We start from the raw sequence: 14,863 nt of genomic DNA, 5'->3' as shown, positions 1-14,863 counted from the left end.
CCACCAGCTGGATAAAATGGTCATTTGGAAATAGTGGAGTGAGATTTTCACAAACTGATATATTGCAAAGGGACTATATTTCAACACAACCCAAAGTTAAACTTAAGTTACACACTTCACTGTCAGGCAGTAGAACAATGTCTTACTGTATTTCCTGAACACACTAGTCTATCTGACATTTGTACACATTTGTGGCACTTTTCCACTGATTTTAATGTTGGAAGGCTGGCTTGCATGGCAGACAAGATGAAGAAGAGCAGAACTACAGAAAAGGGGTGTGGGGGGGGGGGACAACAACTACTCACCGACTGTCATTGACTCTGGCAGAGCAGATGTTGGCAGCGTACCACTGAGCGGAGTGGACAGCGCCAACTGACTGGACTCCATACTGAAAAACATCGACGCATCGATATCGTAAATGTCAAAAGTCTTTTCACTTGCTGAAGCCGAGGAGCAGATGGCTGAATTTCATTACAATAAGTGATGAAATTAAAACCGTCTTCACACCAAAACACATCCGACATACAGCAGAGCAGAAGCTTACTTCAGAGGTGGCCGTGATCTGCGGCTATCGCAGTCTTCCACCGGCCCTGATGACTCACACTGAGCAGGAAAGGCCGCCGTGTCCTCTACAGAGTTGACTGAAACAAGATGGAAATGACAGTTAAGATCTGGCCAAAAGATGTCATTTGTGAAAGCTTGCGATACATTTTCCTTGATTTATGTTCAAAACTAGCCACAAAAATGACTATCAAATTCAGGTGCAATTATTAGGGATTCCACATCGGTCATATTAAGTTCAGGTACAAGAAGCATAGCCAGACGGCAACTCTGTAAACAAACACAGTGCAGCTCAGTTTCTGGCAAGTAGATGGCATGACGAGAAGGTTTTTGTTTGTCCTTTTAGTAGTGAGTTATAAATGTAACTTGCAGCTGCATTCAGTCTTTTCAGAAGGAGCCAAAGCACCCTTAGCAATTATACCGGTCCCCTCACCTGCTATGACGACGCCTTTTGACACCCCTGCCTTAAATCAATGCTTGGCTCACTAAATTAAACATAAAACCCATGAATGCACATTATTATAATATTTGTGTAGGGGCTGTTAGGAAAGCCAAGAAATAGCAACATGAGACGAGCACAGACTCCCAAAATGTGTTGCATAAAACAACAAACCTCTTCCAATCAAACGAGGTATGGCATAGACATTTTATTTCCCTCTGAAGCTAAATTCTTCCTCTTACCTTTCAGACAAATGTATGCTCGGGACCAGTTTAGGGGAGGCCTTTAATTGCACAACAGTACACAAAGCAAGGTTTATAAAAGGCATACTGGGATTAGTTTGGCATGGAAGTGCAAAACGTAAATAAAAAAGACATTACAATGATTTCCAAATCCTTTTCAATCTATATTCAACTGAATACACTATAAAAACAACATATTTAATATTCAAACTGACGAATGTTAGTGGGCTTTTTTTTCCCCGAAATATCCATCCATCCATTTTCTTTACCACTTATCCTCTCTAGGGTCACGGGCTGCTGTAGCCTATCCCAGCTATCTTCGGGCAGGAGGTGTGGTACACACTGAACCGGTCGCCAGTGAATCTCAGGGCACATATAAACAATCAACCATTCGCACTCACACCTACGGGCAATTTATTCTTCAATTAACCAAATATTCACTCATTTTGAATTTGATGCCTGCAACACATTCCAAAAAAAGCTGGGACAAGGGCAACAAAAGACTCAAAGTTGAGGAATGCTCAAAAAGCACCTGTTTGGAACATTCCACAGGTGAACATTTTAAGTAGAAACAGGTGCATGTCATGATTGGGTATAAAAGGAGCATCCCCAAAAGGCTCAGTTGTTCACAAGCAAGGATGGGGTGAGGTTTCACCACTTTGTGAATCACTGCGTAAGCAAATAGTCCAACAGTTTAGGAACGTTTCTCAAAATACAATTAAAAGGATTTTAGGGATTTCATCATCTAAGGTCCATAATATCATCAAAAGATTCAGAGAATATGGCGAAATCTTTGCACGTAAGCGGCAAGGCCTAAAAGCAACACTGAACGGCCGTGACCTTGTGGGCTTAGGAATACTCCAGAAAACCATTGTCAGTTAAGACAGTTTGACGCTACGTCTACAAATTCAATTTAAAACACTACCGTGCAAAGCGAAAGCCTTATATCAACAACACCCAGAAACGCCGCTGGCTTGTCTGGCTTGCCTCAGCTCATCTGAGATGGACTGACGCAAAGTGGAAAAGTGTTCTGTGGTCCGATGAGTCCACATTTCAAATTGTTTTGGGAAATCACGGATGTCGTGTCCTCCGGGGCAAAGAGGAAAAGGACCATCCGGATTATTATCAGCGCAAAGTTCAAAAGCCAGCATCTGTGATGGTATGGGGGTGGGTTAGTGCCAATGGCATCGGTAAGTTGCACATCTGTGAAGGCACCAATAATGCTGAAAAGTACATACATAAAAGTTCAATACAAAATGTATTGAAAAAAACAGTTCTTAAAGATGAGATGCAAATGTATTGTGCTAAAAAGTTACAACTGAACTACTTGGGCAGTGATTCTTTCACGTACCACTGGAGGGAGTCTACTTACCACTCGTGCTACTGGTACCATACTTTGAGAATCACTGAACTACATCATAAGATTGTGAGCCAGCAGCACTTTCGCAAGTTCAAGCAGTGACCTCTGGATGTTGTTGTAGATCAGGGGTGGGCAAAGCTTTGTGCTTAAGTGACAATTAAAAAAAAAAAAAAAAAAAAAAAAAAAAAAAAAAATCATAATAATTAGAATGTGTACATAAAATGTACAATATTTTTAATAAAATAATTAAATATGTTTATCATATTTGCAAGTAATTTAATGATAACGATCTAATATTTTATTTTAAAAATATTACAGGACTTTATGCCGGATTAAAAAACGGAGCCATATGTGGCACACGGGCCATACTTTGCCTACCTCTTTCATAGCTAAAAGGACAAAAATATTCCACAGAAACACAATGAAAATCTTGTAGAAGGTATGCCCAGAAGAGTGGATGTTATCACTGAGTTTCCAGAGACTAATTTCTTCGAAGTACATCAGACTGATTGCACTGATTACTGTGTGGTTCAGTACTATGTTATAGAATACCTGGCTGTGGGGCGGCGGCATTGAGGGGGATGAGGATGTCCGAGCTGCTGTGGTCCATCAGTACCTTCACGGGGCTCCACGTAGACACGCTGGACAGACTTCCCACCACCATCCTTAAAAGAGAACATTTCAAGCTCAGTCAAGCTGGGAGTGACCTTTCTTGGCGCAATCAATATCCTGTGTCCTACTCGGCTCACAAGTCACACGCTGGGATTTGGCCTTTGAACAAGATGTCTCGTTTTCTTTTTGAGTGAAAGTCATAGTAGAGCAGCATGGTGCAGTAGTGGTTCACACATTTAATCACAGTTTTAAGGCTCTGCGTTTGAATCTCGGCTCCGGCCTTCCCCTGCGGAGTCTGCGCTGCGGAAGGTTTCTCCGGCTTCCTCCCACATTTCACAAATATGTATGTGAGGTTAATTGGAAACTAAATTGCTCATAGAAACAAATGGTTGCTTGTCAAACTGTGTCTTGTGGTTGCCTGGCAACCAGTCCAGGGTGTGCCCCGCCTCTCGCCCAAAGTCAGCACCGACAGACTCCGGCTTACCCGCAACCCTAATGAGGATAAATGGTATAGAAAATGGATGGAACAACTCACTGGTCATTACTCCTCTCGTCCTCCTGGATTGGTGCTCTGCGTTTGTATTTTTCCTCCTCATCCTCCTCCTCATCCTCGTTATCTATGCTCTTCCTGTCTGTCAGAGGAGGCGTAGGCATGGGCGGCGTACGAGAGTGATGGGGTGACCCCACCCAACTCAGTGCTGTTGTGTCATCCAGCCCGTTGTGAGAAGGCGACTCTGGGAACGACGGCTCCAAGAGATCGATCCCTTCCTCCACGCTGCTCTGAACGGGATCGGCCTGACTCTTGCTAAGGCCACCAATCTTAGGGAAGTCCTCCTCACCCTCCTCCTCATCCTCAGCACCTCCGTCCAGATCATCGTCAAAGGAGATGATGTTAGTGATCTTCTTTCTCCTCCGCCGCTCCTTCCTCAGCCCAGAGTCTGAGTGGGAAAGGACCAAGAGGTGGAAAAAGTAAAATATGTGTTAAGTTGCCTTACGACCAGTCCATGGTGTACTCCGCCTGTCACCCAAAGTCATCTTAAATCGGCTCCAACTTACCGGCAACCCACATGAGGACAAGTGCCACAGAAAATGGATGGAGAAAACGGACGGATTCGGGTTTTCCTTAATGTCCCTTACCCAAAAATCTCAACAGTGACAATGACACACAGGAATATTAGATTGATTTATGGTGCCACCTCCAAGGTCGTTAATATTACACTAATATCAGCATTTAATTTTTACAAATTTTAAGCAGTGTACACACATACCAAATATCAGGCCAATTTTGAGCATTTTTCCTCTTACAGTCAAAGTCAGCTAAAACTAGATTCCCTTATTTCTCTGAAAGATTAACCTGACCGATTATCCTGCGGTGTTGTGTTAAGAGTGATTTGACCTCATCAAGCCGCTCAGAAAACTTTGCATAACGTCTCCCATTCCAATAAAAATGAAAAGGAGAAGAGTTTGCTCTGAAGGCTATTTTTTTTTTTTTCATTTTGGTCATTCCCAGTTCCACAACTTCTGGGTCATTTGGTCTGAGAAGTTCCACCCTATCAGCCTCTCAAAACACATTATGAACTGTGGAAAACACACCCAATTTTGAGTCTAAAACATCTATGTATTAGCAAGAATTGTAGACTTCCATTTTTAACCACACAGTTAAAATTTTAAACCTAGCTCATCCTGCTAAGTAGAACGCATGGAGGGGAAATGGTGTCAGTGCCCAGTGGAATGGAACAAGGCAGACAGCTAAATTAGGTCAAACACGAAGGTCTGGAAGGTTAGACGATTCATTGAGGACTTCACTACCTGCTGCTCCATTTGGATGGAGATGCGTGCAAATGAATGTTTCCTGTCAGAAGACGGTCACATGTGACTAACCACAAGGCTAGAGTGGGCTAAAAATATCACCACTTAGATTTAGTTAAGCAAATAGGTTACGGTTTTCTCCTGGATAATGAAAAATGTGATTAATGTTGGGATTACAGTGGAATCTAATGGAAACAATGTGTTAAAACTTGGAAGGTTGGTGGTAAAACAATGTAGAAATGTGGTTGGTAGAACTTTTCATTTTAATGTCACAACTTTTCTAAAATGGCATAGTAGATCTGACAGCTACAGTATGTATCACAGAAAAATAAAAGCATTCTGGCACATAACTCAAAGAATCTGTACTAAAACCACATTATGGCTTTCAGAAAACCACTTGAAGTGAATCTAATGCAAAACAATTCTTCAGTGATCTATGGAGCATAAAAAGTGGAGTGCGCTATGGAGAGTACGGTCATGTGGTCTAATTTGTCCACAGTGACTCTGTTCAAGTTTGAGAGGCCTTTGAGTTAAGGTTGGGCATAATAATTGATTATTGAATTAATTGATCATTTGGAGTGCTCTCGATTGTGTGGAAGTGAAAGCCGACTAATGTTGTTTTGAAGCAGTTTCAGGCAAAATGCAATGCACGACATGGCTATATCCAATGTCAGCATTTATGCTACACTCGCATTTGGCACATAGCTGATACGTACCGAATATTTGGAAGAGGCCTGATTATGATGTGAAGATATTCGTTTAGTTTTTTCTCTCTACGCTGCATGGCTAATTTGAATTGTGCCTCTTGAAATAAAAATAAAAAAATCTGAATTGTGTCACTTGAACCATGTAGCGTAAAACCAGCCTGAAGGAGAAATGAATTAATCTTGAGATTTTGGGTCACAGTTTTTAGCCAAAGTACCAGCGGAGGTGCTGCGCGGCAGGACAGGTAGTGGGTCCGAGGCTACGTCCACCCTGGGGCTGAAGCCTGGCACCACAGCGGTGGCGGTGGTGATCTCTCGAAGAAGGCTGCTGACCCCCTGCGTGGACTCCTTCCACAGGCTGCCGATGCCCTGCGTGGACTCTTTGAGGAGGTGCGTCATGGTGGAGCCTCCGCCTCTCGTCGGCCCCCCGTTCAGGTCGCTGTTGTCTATGTTGATGGCGAAGAGGATGGAGTTCAAACCTGCAGAGAAGAGAGTGGAAAAAAAGCAAGTCAGTGCTCTGGTGAAGACACATGCAACTTGTGAACTTCCTCAAAGTGCTTGCTCGGCACTTCTAAAAGCACTCAATGAGAGAACGCCATCTACCACAAACATTCTTAATATTTGAAAGTTTGTCCTCAGCCGAGTGGTGTCTATCAATACTTCAAAGGGGAAGTGCGAAAGAGGATTCATCTTCAGTGCCCATCAAACAGCAACAGTGGATTGAATTAGTTTCCTACATCTATCTGTAAAGACCTCTAGTACTTAATAACATAATGCTTCAATATTGAGCGAGGTCACAAAGAAAACATTTGGGTTTTTTTTCAATTCCACAAATTCACAGTCTACTTCTATGTTAATGCACAGCAGTCTGTAGTATTTGCAACGTACAGTCACCAGACACTACATTAGGAACAGCTGCACTATTATACTCATATTTATACCCAACACATAAAATGCAAAAATCTGCCTTTAAAAATAATAATGCTTGCATTATAGTGCTACACGAACATCTCTCTGGTTAATGTTAATCAATCAAAGCTGAGCATTATTATATTTGAAAAAGTGGATTTATTTTTTTTTCTACCCTTGTTGTATAAGATATCATTAGATTGTGCATGAGTACCTAATGTTGTGGCTCGCAGGAGTAAAAGCACAAGTCATGTCTGTTCTTGTTTCATTTCCTTCCTTAATTCCCAGTGAGTGTGCTTTGTGAGTGTACTTACTACCAAAATAGTAGAGGACTATGAAAATGTTGGATCACGATTGTTTTGGGTACGTCTCAACCTCCGTTCATGATTAGTTAATAGCGAGAATGTCGAGATGTATTTCAATAACAAGCGATATTAGCTATATTAGTAAGGGTGAGAGGACATGACTTTTTGTATTTGTAAATGTGTGCATACCTTGGGCCTCTGTTCCCTCGAATAACAAATTGACGAACCACTGCACAAGTACACGGGGAAAACTGGACTATGACACCTGTAGGTTCACTAGCAGAAATTAGCATTTCAAATGAATCAGTCCATTGTTCCCAATAATAGGTATTCATGCAAAATCGATTGTACTATACCACTCATTGATAAAGATTTCGACACGAGGATTTGAAATATGTTGCTTCTTTTCATAGAGAAACAGCAAAAACCACTGTTATGCTTATTTGTAGTAAGCGTAAGAATTAATGCTCTAACTTTGCATTGCAACAAAGTAGCTTCCTGCAATTAAAAATACGCAGAAACAGTAGACCCTGCATAATCTAATATAATTCAACATAAGAGCTACGTGAATACTCTGCAGTTACAAAGATAATGTTCAGTTTTGATCGACAATGTCAGAGATTTAAAGATTTGGTTAAATCGTAGTTATTGAATTTAATTTAAAGAGGGTGTATGGACATTTTACCATTTTGTTTGTATAAAAATAGTTGGGTGTCAGGAGTGCCTGCCCACCCATCCTGTGTGCAATTAAACAATCAAGTAAAGAAGAAAGAAAATGGGAAATTAGCACTGCTAACATACTGTAGCTAAATACACTATTAAATGTGAAACCTCCAAACTCACCAGCAGCCATGGTGGGCAGCATACTGGCTCTCTCTTCATCAAGCATAAAAGCCCAGTCTTCATAGTAAGTGCTAAAAAAGAAAGGCGGTAAAGTTAAATCAAGGAAGCGCATTCAAGCGGGATGTACATAAATATCCTGTTTATTGCTGCACTCAATGAGAAACAGTTTATGGAGTTTTCATCCAAAAATAACTAAAAATAGACGCTGCCATAAAGCACAAAGAAACACTGCACTAACCCGAGGCGTGGTCGGTCAGCGAGCAGTGTGTGCAGGTAGCGTTCCAAAGAATGCTCATTAAGAGCACAGCGCAACCAGGCCCGACCCCGGCCCAGCTCTGATGAGATGTGACGGAGGGAGTAGAAGCGCTGGAGCTCATGCCGGTTGAGATGCTCCTTCACGTAGAACCAGAAGGTGAACTCTGGAGGAGGGGGGGGGGGGGGGGAGGAGCCATCATTAAAACTATAGTAAACAAAGACCAAGTGAATAGATGGCGGTACAGCCGCCAAACCTAAACTAATAATGAGGAAATGTGCATAAAATGTCAAGGTGAAGCTCATTTCACTGCAAACTAATCTTTAGAAATTTGTCAGTTGCTTGGAATTGTTAATTCATTACTTCTTGGAGCAATTAAATAACTGGGAGGGAAAGAAATGCCTACTATGTCTTCGTTAAGGCAAAATTCAGTGCACTACTGAATGGGAAGCAGCAGTGGCGCTGTTGAGTCATCAGTCAAATACATACAGTAATAACTCAAGATGCACCTTGTAACATGTTTAAAGATACAGACAAGTGATTCCTAATGGGATAATACAAATCATGAGCATATAATTAGCATAAGTCCCCAGAACATTGTTAAATTTATGCCTGTGATGGATTCGGCTTCATCAGACTGCTGGGAAGCCTCGAGTTCAAACACAGGAGAGCATTAGAAATGCTAATAGTCACGAATGAGGTGGTAGCCATTACTGTGCAATTGACAGCCAGTGCATTTTGAAATATTCTGCAGTTTTACCCGGTAACGTGACACTAATGGCGCCTCAAACAGCAGGACGGTTTAGAGTTCAGCTGACTACAAGCAGAAGAGGGTATTGATATTGAAGCAAATAAAAATAACCTAAATGCCAAATATTTAGTTAGGATTTATAATATACTGGAACGGCTTCAGTGTACTTCCCATAAAGTTGTATAATTTATAAATTGACAAAAAAAAAATGTTTGGGGAAAAACATGCCTTTAAAGTTGCACTAACCTTCATGTTTGGCTTTTATTGGCTTATCCCAAAGAAGCACCAGCCTCAACAAGCGGTGTTAAGGACAAACATGATAAGAAAAGAAGAATACAACCAGAAGTTACATGTAGTAAGTAAAGCAAGCGCCAGCGGGCTCAGTGTCCATCAGCGTCGCAGTACTTTTGTTGAGCGTGATCATGCACATTGGGATTGGGAAGTGGTTTATTTTGAACAGCGGTAAACCTTTTTATTTTACACTTATATGACAACCAAGAAGAACCTCCACATTATGCCTTTGTTATTAATCATTAAAGTTGATCGTTAAGGGTTTTACTGTTTTAATAATGTCTTAATCTTTAGCTTTCTTTATATTTTATCTGTATGACAGGTAAGGGATGTTAGAATGTACCGGTAATAAAGGGTTTATGGGTTTTTGGATAACTTCTATTTCCATTATATAAGAAAAAAAAAATAACTTAAATGTGCCCCGGAATGGCTTCTCGTCACTATTTGAGGTTTCACTCTCCACTCACTGGACAATCTATTAGGTACACCTGCACAGTCTAGTTATTGTATATGACAAATGCCAAACGTACATTTATAGTGGAGAACACTTGTCCACATTTGATGTATAGTTTGTCTATCTAGATCCCTTATTGAACATTTCTACTACCAACCATATAATAAATAAAATGTATCTGAAAAGCAAAAAACACATTACACAAGCAATTCAAATCCAACCTCTACCTCCTTCGGCTTTGCTGCTGAAGCCGGCAGCCTGCTTGAGGGCGGCGGCGGTGAGGGCGAGACCTCGGCTCTTTCTCAAGCCGTGCTGCAGTACCACCTCAAACTGGGCGCAAAGACAGATTACCCTGAAGACGCAAAAAGAGGATGGCTTAGTTTTATGTTGACACATGACGCAAACATCCACCCAGTTTTTTGGGTTTTTTTCCATAAACACTAACACAAAGAGGAAAATATTTATTTGGTGATGACAAATGACGTGTCTTACCTGCTGTCAGAGTCTGTTGCAATCTCTTTTCTTCCTCCAAAGCGGATTTGGCACTGTGAAGACAAGAGCAGAAATTAATGATAATAAATGAGAGCTGACACTCTTGCCTCTTGTATGAGACATTTTGCTACATATAGCTTAAAGGGGCATATAAATGAAAAGGAATTTTCTTTACCAACTAAATTTTCTTTAGTTGGTTCTCTGGACTGCCTGCCCACCTACCAAATGTGAAATTTAACAAACACGCACCTCTTCTGTTGTCTGCCTAAAAATATGTCCGTGAGTAAGCTGTTGTGCATTTCCATCCCGCTGTCACGTAACAGTGGGGCTAATTTACATAAGAATAGTTTCTCCGTCCATGACATTACCAGCTGGGATGGGTGAACATTCAGCGTCACTTTCAAGTGATGGCCAGAGTCCGGATGCCGGGCTACATTTTCTGAAACACTATCATTCTGAGCCTCGATCACACACAAAGACCCACATCCCCATTAGTGCAACACCCTTGCAATCATGCCATAGCCTAATGATAAGCAGAACTGTGGTGAGTTTTTTTTTGGGGGGGTGCACAGGTTAACGTTAGCCATTACTGATTTCTCTGTGAAGTTGTTGACACAGTAGGGTGGGAGTATTTGTGTTTGATGTGTCCATACGCCACATACAGCGGCTGAAATAAGTATTTAACACGTCATTTTTCTCCTTAAATATATTTCCAAAGGTGCTATTGAAAATTGCACCAGATACTGGGAACAACCAAAGTAATCCATCCATACAAAGAAAGTAGACCAAATAAACTCAGAAATTAAGTTGTGTGTAATCATGTGAAATGACACAGGGAAAAAAGTATTGAACACGCCAACTGGTATTTATTTAACACATTGCACAAAAGCCTTTGTTTGCAATGACGGGTTCAAGATGCCTCCTGTATGGAGAAACTAGTCACATGAATTGCTCTATAGTGATTTTGGCCCATTCCTCCACACACGCAGTCTTCAAATCTTGAAGGTTCCGTGGGCTTCTTTTATGGGCCTTGAGTTTCAATTCTTTCAATAGATTTTTGATCGGATTCAAGTCAGGTGGTTGGCTGGGCCATTCCAGCAGCTTTATTTTTCATTCTTTTTCATTTTTTCTCGTTTCATTTTCATCATCCTCGTAGATGGCAGCTGATTTTTGTCAAGAATGTCTCAACCCATTCATCCTTCTTTCAATAATGTGAAGTATACCAGTACCATTTGCTGAACAGCAGCCCCACACCATCCTGTTTCCACCTCTAAACTTCCCTGTTGCTATGGTGTTTTTCAGGTAATGTGCAATGCCATTTCTCCTCCAAACGTGGTGTGCATTATGGCATCCAAACAGTTCAATTTTGCTCTTATCCGACCAGACTACATTCTCCCAGCATTTAACTGGCTTGTCCAAATGTTGTTCAGCAAATTTAAAAAAATAAGCCTTGACATGCTTTTTTTTTTTCCAGCAATGGGGTCTTGCGTGGTGAGCATGCATATAGGCCATGGTGGCAGAGTACATTACTCACTGTTTTCCTTGTGACAACAGTACCTGCTAATTCCAGGTCTTTTTGAAGCCCTCCACAGGTCGCCTTTGGCTCTTGGACAACTCTTCTGATTATTCTTTGCAGTCCTCTGTCATAAATCTTGTATGAAGCACCTGATCAAGGCAAATTTATGGTGGTATGGTGGCTTTCCACTTTTGTATTATGGCCCCCAACCGTGCTCACTGGAACATTCCGAATCTTAGATATGTGCCTGTATCCAATGCCATGGTTATGTTTTGCAACAATTAGTTTGCAACGGTCTTGAGACAGCTCTCTGCTCTTACCCATCATGAGATGTGTCTTGACTCACACCTTGGCCTTTTTGTAGGCCATCAGGTAGGACTGAACCAGCTGATATTCATTTGCACTGACAAGTGGCTGGATTGCTGCTTGATTATTGATAGATTTTAGGTGTTGTCTTGGCTTTCTATGCCTTTTTGTACCTCCCTTTCTTCATGTGTTCAATACTTCTTCCCTGTGTCATTTCACATTATTACACACGACTTAATTTCTGATCTGATTTGTTCTACTTTATTTGTATGTATGGATTACTTGGGGTGTTCCCAACATCTGGTGATATTTTCAGGTCAATAACACCTTTGGATGTATATTTAGTGAGAAAAATGGTGGTGTTAAATACTTATTTCAGCCACTGTGCACACAGTGCAGTGTATGCGTGTATTGCATTTTAACTAATTCACTGCCAGCCTTCCCAGTTAACATGGTTATTTGACTACTAAAGCCGTCAATGGCAGTGAATGTGTTAAAAGGTTATACTAACCTGTTTGACAGCATCTAGTAACCTCTCCAAGAGGTTCTGTCTCTTGGCATCATTCTGCACAGTGCCTGCAAAAGGTGAACAAAGACCAAATTTGATTTCATGGTGTGCAATTTCTGCTTGTGTAATAACTGTATGCATGGAAATAAAGAGTCATGGACAAGCATAGAGTAAGAAAACACATGCTATTTTGCATTATTGCAGAGAATAAAAAATGATTGTTTTATTGTAACACCCAAATAAAATAAGGTATGTTTCATGGATAAATTAAACAAAATTATGTTCGTTTTTTTAAAGTCTGCAGATGTTACAAATCAACCTTTAAAAAAAATGTGCAGTGTCATCTGCATCCTCAGGACCAATATACATTTGATTAGGAGAAAGGAAGCAACACATGAAGGTTGTTCAGGTTTCATTGAATAGTAAATAATTTGAATGTCAATATGTTCAAATCGATGCAGCACAATGCAGATATATGTCAAACTTGGACGAATCAAATGGACTTTGTTGCAAAATCTGGGAGAAAATACTGCAATGCCTTTCCAGAAACGCCGGTGTAAATATCAAATTGTGTTTTTTGCAAACACAAACTAAACTTACCGTTCATTGTGACGACCACACTTCAGGTGCAGCAACATCCAAGCTTGACGCTCCCCCGCCGATCTGATGCATCCCTCTTTGTGGCTGCTAATCGTCCACCGGCGGAGGCTAGCGAGGGGCCGGGCCCATGCTGCCTCCGTGGGCGAGCTTGACCCACCCCATCGCGGCTAGAAGGGCGGTGTTCGGTCGGTGAGCGGAGAGGCCTTGCCCCGGAGCTGAGCGACCTCCGCGGGATGACATACAAGTGCCGAGTGTCCCGCACGCTGCCGAGCCGATAAAGTGCACTTTTCACAAGCCGGATTACAATATTGAAGTCACCGAGTGAATTCTCATTTTGTTACGTCAACCAACAGTCCGTGACTGGGCGAACACCGGAAGCGGGTTATTGCCGTGTGCAGGTCACATGACAAAACACCCCGCTGTCATATGGCTTTGCGCAAGTCCTCATGGGAAATGTAGTTTTAACTGTCTTCGGACTGCCGTTGTTTACGTTAGGCATTTGAATTGAATTAAATTCAATCAGCACAGTGTGCTTGTAGTTCGTGCACGTCTGCCTCGGTTTTTCTGAGGTCTGGAGATACTGTGTGGAATATTTTTTCTCCACTAACTTCCTCCGCCATCCACAAAACATAAGAGACAGAAGAAAGAAGACGACTGAAACATTGAAGATTCCAAATTGCCCGTAGGCGATTGGCTGGCGACTAGTCCAGGGTGAGCGATTACCCTGCCTCGCACCCAAAGTCATTTTTGGGATGTGCTCCAGCTCACACATGACCCAAATGAAGAAAAGGAAATTGGATGGATATAAAATGAATGTGTATATCCATCTATTTCTCTAGCCTTTGTCGTCATTATAGGTTCTCGGGTGAGCCGGAGCTTATCCCAGCTGTCTTTGGGCCAGAGGCCCTGAACTGGTCACCACTGGCAGGGGCGGAGCTGCATGGTGGCTGGCTGCATGGTGGCCAAGGGTGGCCGACGCCACTACAGACTAAGAGTCGACCACCACGTTTGTGCCCACACTGTAGTGTTTTTCAAGGCAGAAATGTTCGATTAATCGAAACTGAGGGTGAACGTGACAACTGCATGTACAAATGGCACTGATCTCTTCTTTTTTTAGGAAAATGAAGGCTGTAGACCAAACCGTAATAGTTTTCATAGTCTGAACTATGTAACTATATAAAAACACCAATAGCATTCTTGAAATGTTTAAATACCCCAATCAATTAGATTGCTGAAGCATGCATCCCAAATTGTTATTATCCACACAAAAAAAGGCAAGTTTGGTCGATCTGAGAAGTACGTTAAATATTTCACTGCTGGCTGCAGCGTAACCCGACATCGTACGCAAGTCGGAATGCGCCATAGTCCATCACTTACCAACGCTAATAGTACCAGTGCCATGATTACAGTAAAGATTTGTATGAAAAACACTAAGTACGCTAACTGATGGTGCCTTTTTGTAGCTCTCGAAAACGTATTGTTACTCTTGCTGTAACCTCAAAATGAATGTCAGTATTGTCGAAAACCTAAAACCCCCTATCGTTGTTGACCACCTGTCCATAACCCACCCAAAATAACTTTTTGGTCCCGACCCACAATATAGTTGAGAATCACTGTCATGTCATACCATACCAAACCATATCATATCATATCATAAATATGCTCCACCTGAAATAGGCTCCATCTTGCAGTGGATAAGAGGTAGAAAAATTGATGCATAAATGGATATTAAAAAAAAAAAAAAAAAAAAGAAAAGCAGTTGTATTAGTCTTACTCAGGGAAACTTCTTTCAAAATTTCCAACATTTATTGATAGAAAATGATTTTAAGATAACAACCAATGAAATGTAAAGGAAAAATACAAATGCATAAACCTGACATTTGGATTACAACGTGAAGGTAACACGAA

At 41.4% G+C, this 14,863-nt stretch overlaps 1 protein-coding gene across 3 annotated transcripts in view; it reads right to left on the bottom strand.

Moving 5' to 3' along the window:
* The window catches only part of snx29 (sorting nexin 29), a 128,647-nt gene extending 115,312 nt beyond the window's left edge, over positions 1-13,335 (bottom strand). For 2 of the 3 annotated variants that reach the window (XR_009770407.1, XM_061706187.1), the window contains exons 1-11: positions 12,956-13,335; positions 12,359-12,423; positions 10,026-10,078; positions 9,755-9,885; positions 8,023-8,203; positions 7,785-7,855; positions 5,946-6,206; positions 3,750-4,152; positions 3,155-3,267; positions 545-641; positions 306-388 (exon numbers count right to left, since the gene is read on the bottom strand). Coding sequence is in view for 2 of the 3 variants with exons in the window: in XM_061706187.1 (XP_061562171.1) it covers positions 306-388; positions 545-641; positions 3,155-3,267; positions 3,750-4,152; positions 5,946-6,206; positions 7,785-7,855; positions 8,023-8,203; positions 9,755-9,885; positions 10,026-10,078; positions 12,359-12,423; positions 12,956-12,962 (1,465 nt within the window). In the remaining variant the exon portion in view is untranslated. The remainder of the gene's footprint in view (positions 1-305; positions 389-544; positions 642-3,154; positions 3,268-3,749; positions 4,153-5,945; positions 6,207-7,784; positions 7,856-8,022; positions 8,204-9,754; positions 9,886-10,025; positions 10,079-12,358; positions 12,424-12,955) is intronic. The other variant, XM_061706188.1, reaches the window with a different exon arrangement.
* Between the last annotated feature and the right edge of the window lie 1,528 nt (positions 13,336-14,863).

The sequence above is a fragment of the Phycodurus eques genome, chromosome 19 (assembly GCF_024500275.1).
Source record: "Phycodurus eques isolate BA_2022a chromosome 19, UOR_Pequ_1.1, whole genome shotgun sequence".
Lineage (NCBI taxonomy): Eukaryota > Metazoa > Chordata > Actinopteri > Syngnathiformes > Syngnathidae > Phycodurus > Phycodurus eques.
This window is presented reverse-complemented; position numbering and strand designations above follow the sequence as displayed.